The sequence below is a fragment of the Primulina huaijiensis genome, chromosome 11, assembly GCF_012295235.1.
Source record: "Primulina huaijiensis isolate GDHJ02 chromosome 11, ASM1229523v2, whole genome shotgun sequence".
NCBI lineage: Eukaryota > Viridiplantae > Streptophyta > Magnoliopsida > Lamiales > Gesneriaceae > Primulina > Primulina huaijiensis.
Window position 1 is genome coordinate 16,429,713 of NC_133316.1, and position 13,710 is coordinate 16,443,422.

The window sequence follows — 13,710 nt, forward strand, 5'->3', positions numbered from 1 at the left end:
TGTAATTTTCGAGTTATAGGCCCTCATATTTATAGGGGTTGGCTGCTGACGTGATCAAGAGTTATAGTGCGTTTGAACTGTGAATCAAATCTAAAATCATGATATATCCGTGATATAGGTAGATATTCGAAATCTCCTTCTTCCTTCCCCACCTAGTTTTCGAAAATTTCATAGTGTATATTGTTAGATTTCGAATTCTAGGGATTTTATTATCTCTTTCTTGATCTTTTATCCCGGTATCTCAATATCAACTTAAATCTTAGACATTTATCTGCTTATTTTCAAAATTCCTTCTTTAATTTCTTAGATTGAGATAAATTTATTCCTACCAAACTTTCAAGTTGAAAAATAAATAATACTATCTAAATTTCGAGCTTCCTAATTCTGCACACGATAAAATTATCTACACAACTTAGATAACCTTAAAACAAATCTTATATTCTGAATGATTTAAATATTAATATCCAAGATTACACCATCTTAGTATAATCATATTAATAAAAGATATGATCACGATTGTACAAAATCACGGGTTTTACAGCTCATCTATTAGTGTAGATATATTATGTGATCTGAAGAGTTAATAGTGAAAGAAATATCTGGTTCTTGCAGACACTATCAGTGATACCCAGGAGATAATGAGAGCAATGCTACTAGATGCTCTGACCACTATCCGATGGGTGCAATCAAACTTGAGTTCTGAGGTACTTGATCAAAGAGTTGAAAAGAATTGAGATAATTAGGGTAAGCAGTAATAAATACAAATGATTGTTCTGAATCACATAAAGTTGTGAACCTACAGCTATTTAGATCCTTATATAATCGAGGATCACAAGCATTGATGGAGATCAAACATACTGTATATAAAAAGCTTATAAGTGTATTCCATATTTGAAGTTGAGGAAGTTAGATTGACTGCTAATTTAATGAGGAGAATTGTAAAAAGTTTATTAGTTGATTTTACCAAGTCAAATACCAAAGTAATAATGTAGAAGAATCTAGCTAGAATTGATTAATTAATTATTAATTAATAATTATTTAATTTAATTATGTATTGTCAAAATTTTTAAAATACTACATAGTTAATTAATTATATCACGTGTTGTCAAAAGTTTTAAAAACACTATATTAGTGATTTGACAAAGGAAAAACATTTGGGCAGGAGTGTTGACCAACTGAGTTAAAGCAACTCAATGAAACACCTAGTGCTCTGGTGTGATTGAGATTCAAGAATTGAGATATAATAAACAAGGGTTATCAAAAGTTGATAATGCACAACACATGAAAATCTAATCTAGATTTTTCTCTCCATCTCTCACCTTCACAAGAAAGGCCATCACTATTCCAAGGAGGCTCATGTCTGAACACCACCTTCCACCGCCACACGCCGCTTCGTCGCCACTGTTGTACCACCGGATCTCCACCGTCTTTCTGTATTTGATTTCAACGCAGAATCTCTTTTATATCTCTAGTATGATCTATGATAGGAACTCAGTCTTCAATCGTGGACTTGATTAGGTGAATTGAATAACGACATACGAAATCACAAGAATGACTATCTATGTTAATCTTAGAATAGTTTGGTGTCCAACTTTGTAGAATGCAAAGATAAATACTAAACATCCTATATATGCACTTGGATCATTTGGCATCCAAGAATAATTTGATTGTCAAAAACAAAATTTCCTTGAAAATTTTAAACTTTTGCTACGTCTTGGACGCGAAAAATAGAACTTCAACAGTGATATCAGAGCCTAGGTTATCAGTCGTATGATTTGTATTGTTTATACCATGTTGACTAAATTATTTCTAACATCATCTGAAATTTCCAGAAAATGGAAACCTTGAAAATCAGATTTTAAAAATATGTGTATGGCTACCTAGAGCGATTCCGGGCAATGCATAGGGACAGCCTCCGTAGAACCGGGTAACGCGACTACCCAATACATTTTTAAAAAATTTTTTTTTTAGAAAGGTAACGTGATTGCCCGAGATGGACTCGGATAGTTTTGCCCCCACATTCTTAGAGGTGTTTTGGGTCTGGTGTTCAATTTTTTTTTATTTTTTCACTAAATTTGGGTTAAATTGATATTTTGTGAAAATTTGACTAATTTACCCATTGAAATTAATTTTTGATAAAATTGTAAAATTTCTCATAAAATAAATAATTGAGATATGATTTTAATTATTTATGGTATGTAGGACCGAGTGCTTACCGCTTTACCAAAATCTATAGCTGGTGGTAATGGTGCAACTCAAATCTTTTAAACCGCACAGCAACTCAAGCACCACGGTTCGATCGCTCTACCAAGCAGGGACAATTATTGCACTCAACAATCTCCCTCCCAATAATTGCACTCCTTGCAATCAATGGGAATCGAACCCGTGACCTTGGCTCTGATACCAATTGTTGGACCGAGTGCTTACCGCTTTACCAAAAGCTATAGCTGGTGGTAATGGTGCAACTCAAATCTTTTAAACCGCACAGCAACTCAAGCACCACGGTTCGATCGCTCTGCCTAGCAGAGACAATTATTGCACTCAACATGGTGAAATAAGTTTTACAATAAATTTAATTATTTTTTAAATTAATTGAATAATTAAATAAATATGTTTATTTAGTTTATTAATTTATTTTTAACTATGGAAGTTAGTGATAAATTTACAAGATACATTATTTGAATGATGATATGTGTGATATTATATCAATAATATCTGATATTATATGGTAAAAGGATGATCTAGTGTCATGACCAACTTATTAGGTGTATGTTATAATATTTTACAATTCTGATATTTTTAATTATTGAAGTTATTATGTTTGTGGTTCATTCTCACCCCTTAAGTTTGTTTTCCAATGTGCCATAAAAATTAAATGAAAATTTATATTTAGTGAGAGATCAAGATTTGAAGATGCTAAGCCTAGATCATCAAGAGGTTTGAAGAGCGTAGACATGAAAAATATCGAAAGCTTATACAATATTACATTTGCATTCCTGATATAATGTCCGAAAACCCGAACACACTAACCACATGCATGCATGAAAATTTATTTGAAATTATTTAAATGAGTGGTCTAGAAGCATATTTAAGTATTTTCATAGTTTAATAATTATTTAATCGAATGTTTTATGAATGTGAATTTTCTGTAGTCGAATACGAAAAACAAGAGAGAATCGGGGACAACTTTGATAAGGTTTCTACTTTTAGAGAGTTATAAATAGAAATCCAAAATTTAGTAAGTTCAAAATAGGAAAGCAGCAATCTATTTATAGTAATAGACAAATTTAATCTGTAACAAACTTTTGTTCGAAAATAAGAGTTTTGGACGTACGAAACTAGAAACGATTAGCACCAAATATTTTTAAATATTGTTGGGACTTTTAGTAGAATTAATTATGTATTTAATTAACGCTTTAATGGGCCTAGTTTGTTGGTTATTAATTAATTAATTAATTATAGGGTCCATTATGCAAACTTAATCCCATTAATACTAATTAAATAAAACCTACCCACCCCACACCATACCATTCACGCCTCCCTCACCATCAGCACACACTCACACACACTAGAACTCTAGAAGTGGCCAAAACTTAGAGGAAGCAACGAGGAAAATTTTGTGTCCCGTTCGTCTCTCGTCGCGCCGTCTACCGTCTCTCGTCCCACTTGGATACAACTTGTTAAAATTTAAAATGAGTTTAAAAGAGTGCGAATAAACTTTTTAAAAATTTTACGGATTTTTTAAAAACATTCCAAGTGATTTCAAATTCTTCAGCAACCAAATTCATTTCTCAATCAAGTTAGGACCAATAGATAACTAGTAAAAATATTTTTTAAATGCAGAAAGTGTATGCTGAACTCAGTGAACTGTTATACACTATAAGCTAGATCCTATGCAGCTAGGTTAAAAGCAATGGTAGAAAATAAATAGGCAACAATTTGTTTTTGGAAATTCGAAGACAAACCTTTTACGTCTTCCATTATTCCTTGGTCAGGAATGATATTATTAAAAGACTTTGGTTAAGACAATAGCTCGTACAAACCCACTTCAAATGGTCAATACCCTAACTAATAAAACTGCTAGTATCTCAACACAAATCTCAGAATTGTTCACAAAGAAGTTTTTCACAGTTAAGAATTCACTCTTTTATAAGCTCGACATTACAAAGATAGAGTGAACAAACAACAACATAATTGATCCTAGCTAAAATGATTGAACATAAAATATCAGTGTGTACTTTGAACAACAATTTATATGTTTTTGTAGTGTGCTCGAGTACTTGAATATTTTCAAAAATGATGCAGAGATTCAACAGTGTTGGAAGTCTTCTATTTAGAATGATAGGTTCCTTAAATACACTATATTTCTAACATTAGCATTTTTAGAACGGCCCTCATGCATGTGTAAAACCAGCCAGAGTGCATGCAAAGAAAGCCATGTTTCTTAGTCTTTTTTTCAAATATAGTATCAAGACAATAAATGTTCTTGGACACTAGCTAAATTCATCAACCAAATATTATTAAATGTTGTTCAATGAGAGAGAAGACTGAAGTAGAATTTGTCCTCTTCTTGAAACATACTCGATTTAACTCTGAGTAGCTCAAATGATGTACAGTCATTGTTTGTCTGGTTTTGGCTTGTACAACTTGATAGGGCAGCTTGATATTGTCTTCTGACAATTTTAAGATAGATCGGCTGTATTAACTATTTACATGGGAAATGCTGGAGGAAATGGTTCACCAAGAACAGCTTCCCAGAAAAAGCCATTGGCCTCATCATCTGTAAACTTTCCCAACAAGTCATTACTGTTTGGGTCTAGCAATTGATCATTTTTAGCAACATTTAGCAGTGAATCAATGCTGTCGAATCCGCAGGTGCTGGAAATTTGAGAGGTCGCAGTAACTAATGCCGGAAGTGAATAATCGTCGACATTCATCGTGTTATTGCTTTTGCTACATGGTATTTCTTGCATCATGCCAAAAGTGTCTTGATTCCCCTTGGAAAATGTCTGATCAAAATCTTGACCAGTTGATAAAAGTGGAAATGTATTTGGAAGTGTCCCTTTAAAGAGTTCATCAAGTTGGAGGTTATTGTTAAGAACTTGGGAGTTACCCAATAAAGCTGCTCCAATATTACTCGAAAATATTGAGGTTGGATTTATGACTTGGATCATGTTTTTGAGGAGTTGAATCTTGGCCAAATTTTGAAGGGGATACGAATTTGAAACAAAAAAATTGAGATCGGTAACTGGTTGGTGTGTGACCGGATCAATACCAGATTGCACAAGTTTTTTTCTGATTCGTGTATTCCAATGATTCTTGATTTCGTTATCTGTCCTCCCCGGCAGATGGGTAGCAATGGTAGACCACCTATAAAATCAATTTAATTAAATATTGTATCATAAGTTCGAAAGGAACAATAAAATATCAACACACTTGCAATTGATAAATTAATGCAAAAGGAACTTTAAACTTACAATTTTAGTGAACTAATTAAGTAGGTTCATTTGCATCATTCTATATTAAAATTTCCGAGTAGATTAAAAAAGCTGATTTTACTAATACATTAATAAAGTATGTAATAAAGTATTGGGAAACGATAATTTTTTGTATCACCAAGGTATAAATTTTAAACGACAAGTAATACTCGATCCTACAAATTAATTGTATCAGAGCTAAGATTATGTATCCGATTTCTGTTATTTATAAATCAGTGAGCAAATGCTTGCAGGAAAACAGTTGGGACGTCAATAACTAATGAAAAAGAAAAATATGCTCCATCATACGGAAGAACATGAATCTAAAATGTATGATGCATGAAGAGAGGGAAAAACCCCATCAGCTCAAACTTTTTGTAGGATTTGTAGACCAAGAGAAAGTTGGATCAATTTATATTCAATTTAATAAAGAAATTCGAAGTTGAGGGTCAATAAGCCAAAATTATTGGCTAAAAAACCAAGTAAATAGACATACTTGTTGCCAAAAAGTGAATGTAGATGAATGATGATTCGTTCTTCTTCCAAGGAGAAGTTTCCTCTTTTGATATCAGGTCTGAGGTAATTAGTCCATCTCAATCTACAGCTCTTCCCGCACCTGTTGAGGCCTGCTTTCTTGGGGAGCAACTGCCAACTTCCCCGCCCATGTTTCTCCATATAATCCACCAGTTTCCCGTCTTCTTCCGCCGTCCACGGCCCCTTCTTCAACCCCTTTTGTTCATTACTAATGTTTGAAGATCTCACCATTTCAATCAACCTGTTTCAAGAAATGTGAGGGGATCGGAGATTGTGAAATTATTTCTGAGGGAAATGGAAGCAGGCTAGGGGTTTATAATGATCGGAGGTTTTAAGAGGTCAATGGTTTATTTTAATTTAATCCATTCTTTCAATATTATTCCATATATTTTGGAAAAAACTTCAAAAATTGTTCTATAAGTTTCTTTAATTATATAGATTTATTAGATAACTGAAATCCTATTTAGATCAACTTGTTGACGATTTTTCCTATATTTTATAAGAGTATATGTCTCTTGTGAGACGGTCTCACACATCTTTATTCGTGAGACGGGTCAATCCTACTTATATTTATACGTCAGTTTATGTACAATTTTGGTCCTTTAATTTCAGAAAATTTGTCATGATTTGATCGACATTTACAATAGCGGTTGCTTCCAACAAGAAGAAAAATATCGAATAGTCTTTTATAGGTAGACATTGGTTTCCCATCTTGCTTAGCTGAAATCTGTGATTTGACATTGAATACACTTGAATTAGGTATTGGCTATGTCACTCTGAAATATTTTGTGTTGATATTCCTTCGTGAATGACGTACGCAATGAATAAAATTTGACGGATTAATCTAGCTAGATTGCAATTTGAGGTATAAATTATCTTCAATTTCATTTAAAATCATGTTGTTTTTATATGAGATTTTAATTATTTATGTACATGTTGCAGTCATGTGTTTATTAATATTTTAATCTATCTAAAGAAAATATCAAAATTGGTTCACTCTTAATCCCTTGTTTTTTTGTAGCAAAGCTAACATTATACCGGAAATATCAGTAATGTATGGCTTATTTCAACTGTGTCCGGAGTCTTATCGACGCTCCAGAAATCAAATTATTGCATTGAAATCAATTTTAATTAATTATAATTGGGTGAACAAAACTAAAATACATAAACCAAATTTAGAAGATAGCTAGTTTTGACAATTTACATCTCCCATATTTTACTACGCTTTTCTCCCATTATTGAAACCATGCAATTTCAACAATGCATGTATGTTGGGATCGGATTAGAGTTTAGAGGGAGAATGATAAATTTAAAAAAACTTTCTAAGCTAAATCCGAGAAACTTGTGGAGCCCCGATGCTTCAAGAGTACTGAACATTTTTACAATGGCATCTTTGTTCATGGCTTACACTGATGCAAAGTTGATAGCACGTCTGTTTGGAGAGTATGAAGTAATATTGAAGCTTGATTAAGATAAAAACGGCTTGACTTGATCTGTTTTAGCGGTGAGAAAGCATGAAAAAAAAGATTGCAAGAGAACATGCAAGGAGATTGAATATGCAACTAGTCGGAAAGAAATGAAGTTAGTGGATATGAATCATATATACACGATCCGATTTGATAGATATGACAGTCCACGTGTTAGTATGTCATTTGTGAATGTTTGAAAATATGATAGGTCAAAAAGTGACTTTAGACGGTTAATATATCTGTATAAGAATAAATTGATAATAGCTGCTAGAACAATAATTACGACAATAAAATTAATTCAAAATATAAAAAGTTAGAAATAATGAGATTTCAGACTGTTTAAATGATTAATATGCCTTAGGAAAAACTGGTCAGAGCATATGATAAAATCAATCATTCACAACTTATAACCGGATCGGTGAGAAATGTATACAAGTTTGATTAATTATTTTATAGGCTCGAATTTTGGTCTTTCTAAATATATGCACTAATTTAAATCAACTAAACCAAGAATATTATAAAAATAAAAAAACTTAGCGTCCGGTAATGATTTAGTGAAAAGTCAGTGGCTTATTGATATGTACTCCAGCCGGATGTCCTTCTTCATCACATAATTTCGAAGAAAATAATGTCTTATTTCAATATGTTTGGTTTGAGAATGAAGAACACTACAACAAAAATGGCTTTTCGCAGCGCGCAAATTCGTTTTCCGCAGCGCACATTGCACGCTGCAAAGTTCAAAGCTGTTGAAAGTTCAAGATTATCCGCGGCGTACATGTGCGCGCTGTTAATCTTATTATCCGCGGCGTGCACATGCACGCCGTTAATACTATTATCCGCAGCGTGCAATGTACGCCGTTAATAATTAGTGCAAAATCTAATTTTAGCGACGGTTTTAAAATTGCCGTCGCTAATAGCGACGGTTTATAACCGTCACTAAATTTATAGNGAAGAGAAAGTGTTGTGAAGAAATGGGAAGGGAATGCGGATATTTATAGACTATTAGCGACGTTTGTATTTAAACCGTCGCTACTAGCGACGGTTTTATAATAAACCGTCGCCGATGTAAAACCTTGCGACGGGGATAAGAAAACCGTCGCTAAATATAGCGACGATTAATGCTTAATTGTCGCTAAAGTTGGCGACGGTTATTTTAAACCGTTGCTAGTTTTAAATCGGCGACGGTTTATTTAAAACCGTCGCTAATAGCGACGGTATAAAACTACTGTCGCTAAATTTAAATCGGCGACGGTTAAATAAACCGTCGCTAAATGTGGCGCACCCATTTTCCACGGCGTGCTTATAAATGCACGCCGTTAAAAAAAATTTATTTTTTTTAAAAAAATTGATTTACTATTAACAGCGCACATAAACATGCACGCCGTTAATAATATTATTAACAGCGTGCCTTTATTGCACATAATACTGTCAAGTGCAATAATATTAACAGCACACATATGGATGCACGCCGTTAAAAGTAATATTCGCAGCGTGCTTTTAATGCACGCTGTTGATGACGTGCTGCGGAAAATCATTTTTCTTGTAGTGGAACATGATTGTAGGTGATTTCTATCACACTAGTATTATCACAGAAAATCAGGGACTCAGCGGGTTGAATTCCATAATCTATTAATTGTTTCTTAATCCAGTGAAGTTGTGCACAACAACTCCCATCGGCTAGTTACTTTACCTCAGCCATTGATTTAGCAATTGAGGTCTGTTTCTTGGTGAACCAAGAGATCAATCTATTTCCCAAGAATTGACATGATCCATTAGTGTTTTTCCGATCGATCTTGTAACCTACGTAATATGCATATTAACAGTTAATAAGGTTAAAACATGAGTTTTTGGGATACCAAAAACCCACACATGGAGTTTTTTTTTTTGAGATATTTAAGTATGCGTTTTCATGCAGTGTAACGAGAGTGTTTTACATTAGCCTGAAAACAAGCACATAAATAGAAAAATATCTCAATGCTATTATTATATTAATCACCAAAATTTGAGATAATAAAAATATTCTAGCAATGCATATTATATGATAATAATGATGCATGTATATTTTATTTAATAATTAAATTAAAAAATCTATATGTCTTGTTTTTAGAAGATTTATTGGTACAAGTACGTAAATGAAAGAGATAGTCAACAAAACAAAGATTTTTCTGTTAAATTATTGGTGGTAATTAGGTTTACTAATGGTCAATCACGCAACCTGAACTTCCATTGGCAGAATCCTCGAACCTTATTTTTTTTTTAATTGTTTAATAATAATTAATTAAACCCATTGCCACGGATTTTTCTATATTGTTGCAAAATTTCAGCTATTTGCATCATAATCAGATAGAGTCAACAAAGCAAAAATGTTAGGCAAACACTTGTGTGAGACGGTCTTACGGGTCGTATTTTGTGAGACGGATCTCTTATTTGGGTCATTCATGAAAAAATATTACTTTTTATGCTAAGAGTATTACTTTTTTTTTTGAATATCAGTAGGGTTGTCCCGTCTCACAAATTAGGATCCGTGAGACGGTCTCACATGAGACCCACTCAAAGAGCAATAAGAAACAATTTCAAAGTTTTCAATACTTCATCCATAAGTTTTTCATAGTAATATGTTTGCTATAAAAATGATATTTAAAAAAAAAAAAAAGTAATCCAAATAGCAATATAAAATTAAGAGTAACAAAAAATATATGTGAATTATACTTTATTAACTTAGATATCAGAAGTTTATATATTTTGAGTTTTAGTTTTGTAATTTATCAAAGTTTTAGTTTTCACCTATTAACTTTTTTTTTTCTTTTTTCGTCCGAATCCACTAAATACATCAAATATTACTTATTTGGTGTCGATACTCTCGTGCTTGTGTAATGTGAAAAAAATAAAATTTATTTTACCTATATTAAAATCTACCTAAGAAAAAATAAATTTAAACAAAATATTTTTTTCCTTTAAGTTTGAAATATTGAGTGTCGTTTTGATTTATTTTCCTCTCTATTTATGTTTATGTATTAATATATGTACGTATGTAACATATTTATTCTCATTACAAAGGCTACGTAGCAGAGCATCGATCAATGTCAAATAAATAATATTCGTTGAGTTTAATGACTATTGGATTCATAAGATTGAACCCGATAATAGGTGAAGTGTATAAAACAAGTAAGATTAGAACATAAATATCTTGAAAATCTAGAAGATAAAAATTCAGATATGGCGTCATGGATGTAAGAAATTTGATAATTAGAAAATGGAGAAAGGAGGATTACACTATTCCGTTAAGTCCGATAGTGATTTAAGAAGATGCGCTCTTTCCCTCCTTTCTTCGTACGTTACTGCCCTAATTTTCTTCGGTCTACAAGAGTAAGTAGTTCATTAAAATTAAAAATAACTATGGTCTAAATTTCTTGTTAGATTTTACTCACCAAACTTAGTAATTCTTTTGAGGAAGACTTAGTTTTTAATTTCTATGTATTTACCTTTTTGCGATTTTGGCCTTTTAAGTTATCAAATTTTAGTCTTAATCTTATATATTTTATTTTAGATAATTTTAATCATTTTTATCAGGAATGTTGATATGAAACTGCATTTATCAGCAAGGTTCTAAAAAGCGTGAAGCGTCCCGAAGCGCGGATGTCAAGCTCCAAGCTTTTAAAGCTTAAGCGAGATTAGCATAGGCTTAAGCGTGAAAAAGCGTTTTTTATCTTTAGTGTAATTGTAATTATCTCAAACCAATAAATAGATAAAATAATACATAAATATGATAAATTTAAGTCTGATACATTAATTCTCATATTTATAAAATCGTAAAAATATAAAAATTACAATCTTTATTTGTTTTTGCAACTAGAACACATTAAAAATGTTAAATATTTGTCAAATCATTATCAGACACGCTTAATCATAATTAAAATTAAAAAACAAACATCTAAATTATAAACCTAATTTATTATTTTAAAATAAAAAGACATACCTTCAAAATAAAAAAATTTAAAAATAAATAGATGCGATTAATTGTGCTTAAGGACGCTTAATTATGCTAGTTTGACCGCTTTTTTTCGCTTTCTCCAAAGCGGGGCGTTTGTGCCGAGCTTCAAGCTTAAGCGCGCTTAAGCGAGGCTTAAGCGGGCTTTTTAGAACACTGTTTATCAGCACCACATCGCTGTCACATCAGATAATTAACTGAAATTGAAAAAAAAATCAAATATTGTTGACTAAAACTGAAATTTAATAACAATAGACGACCAAATTCTAAATAGATAAATATATAAAACTAAAAATATAATTATTTTCTTCTTTTGAGTACGCATGAAATTAGGTTATAAGGTAATTGAGTTGAACTTGACATTAAGAAATTTTTTTGTCTCAAATTCGAAGCTGATATAGTATTTTTTTTAATCAAATTCGTCTTGAATTAGAGCTCGAATTTGAATTTGACTTAAAAATTTTTAGCATTTTTGCGAGCTATTTGAATTACTACTCAAAATAAAGGTTTGAAATAATTAAAAGATTAATTACTTCTCACTTAGCAAACATATATCAAAATATATCAGATTTTCAAGGATCATTTTGTGCTACCCTACAAACTTAAGTCGTACAAGCTAATCGTTGGTTTTTTTGTTATCGCCTGGTGGACCGACGGTTTTTATACATTGTAAATTGATTGTTAAGAATCTCATATTAGTCAGTGATAAGTTCTAGTTGAAGTAGGTTGTTACAAGAAGTTGTAAAACCAACGTCTTTTAATAATAAAATAATTAAATTTTAGATTCAATTATTCGAGTTCTGATGTTTGTTGGTCTCTACGTATATTCCAAGGGTGTGACGAGTTTGCTCCTCGATTAAGCAACGATGGCTTAATTAATTATCTAACACATCACTTTTTGGAACCGTTAACCTATACACTTTTAATATCTCGCCAATTAACTAATTAATAAGATGTTAAAATCACATGATATTTCGTCAACTATTTATTGAATATAATTTTCGGGGCAGTTGAGATCAATTCGTATGAATTTTAACAAACGAATTAATTTGATATTATATTTGAACATAATTTATTTTCCAATTGGATGATTTTTTATTTTAAAAAAATAAAATTTGGAAAATAAAAAACCGGACACCGTAAAATATCACTTCAAATTAGTCGAATCGAATTTTTAAATTAGTTCGGTTCAGCATTCTCACCACTACAAGAAAACAGTGCTTCAAAGGCGGAATTTTTCCCGTCTCTTATTACATTTTTATGTAACGGTTCGGTAACGATATCAAATTTTTCGATATGGTCACTTATGAAATTTGAAAATTTCGGTACATATACCGGAATACCGAAATAACGAAACAATATAGAAAAATTTTAAAGTATATAATATTTTCAAACAATAAATTTATAATTTTTTTAAAATATAAGGTTTTTTCCGGTATAAAACGATATATACCGATATCGTACCGTAATCTCGGCATTCCCTATAATTTCGGTATAATGGGTATGCTAGTTATACGTACCGAAATTTTCGGTAATTTTTGGGGTATCGACATAAAATTACTTATATCGTAATTTTTGGTAACGTATACAGTATATAATTTTCGACACGATACGGTACGGTACAGTATGCCACCTCTAGTTCTAATTTTGTCTCAACTCCGGATAACATACCAAACATTATTCCATTCCGTTTATAAATTTGTTAACAATTCTGTATAAAAATTTGTGTATAAATCCATTTCTAATTTTATCATATTATAATGCATTTCCATATTTCTCTTCAAATAGACCAAAAATATTAAAAACAACTCATTTTCCCAAATCAAAGAAATTACCATGTAAATAACGTTAGCATATCAAACTAAACTCAACAATTATTCAAACCAAACCATAAGTAAAGAAATAAATTTTCAAATCTCCAAGTAATGCAGTCTTTGTATCATTTGTTACGATGCTCCTGGAAATGACTAAACTTCTTGAATCATTTTACGGACCATTTCTCCTCCATTCTTTCACTATTGGTCTGCATGTCTTGAATTTCATTCTCTAGCTCTTCGTTTTTCTCATCACTTCCATTTTATGCTCTTCTAGAGTGTTGTGCTTTCTCTCTATATTTTTCCTGTTCATGTTACAATAACCTTTATTAGTCTAATATAAAGACAAAACACTGAGATCAATATTGTTGCTTTAGAATCTATAAATATTGGTATAAATAAATTTCCAAGTGTTAGAGTAGATGCCC

The 13,710-nt window shown here is 31.6% G+C and overlaps 1 protein-coding gene across 1 annotated transcript; it reads right to left on the reverse strand.

The window, feature by feature from the left end:
* Positions 1 to 4,602: 4,602 nt before the first annotated feature.
* Positions 4,603 to 6,272, reverse strand: LOC140989002 (transcription repressor MYB6-like). The gene is made up of 2 exons (XM_073458154.1): positions 5,974 to 6,272; positions 4,603 to 5,370 (listed from the first exon to the last, which is right to left on the reverse strand). Exons 1-2 carry the CDS (start codon positions 6,240 to 6,242, stop codon positions 4,710 to 4,712), a joined length of 930 nt encoding a protein of 309 aa, XP_073314255.1. The 5' UTR covers positions 6,243 to 6,272; the 3' UTR covers positions 4,603 to 4,709.
* Between the last annotated feature and the right edge of the window lie 7,438 nt (positions 6,273 to 13,710).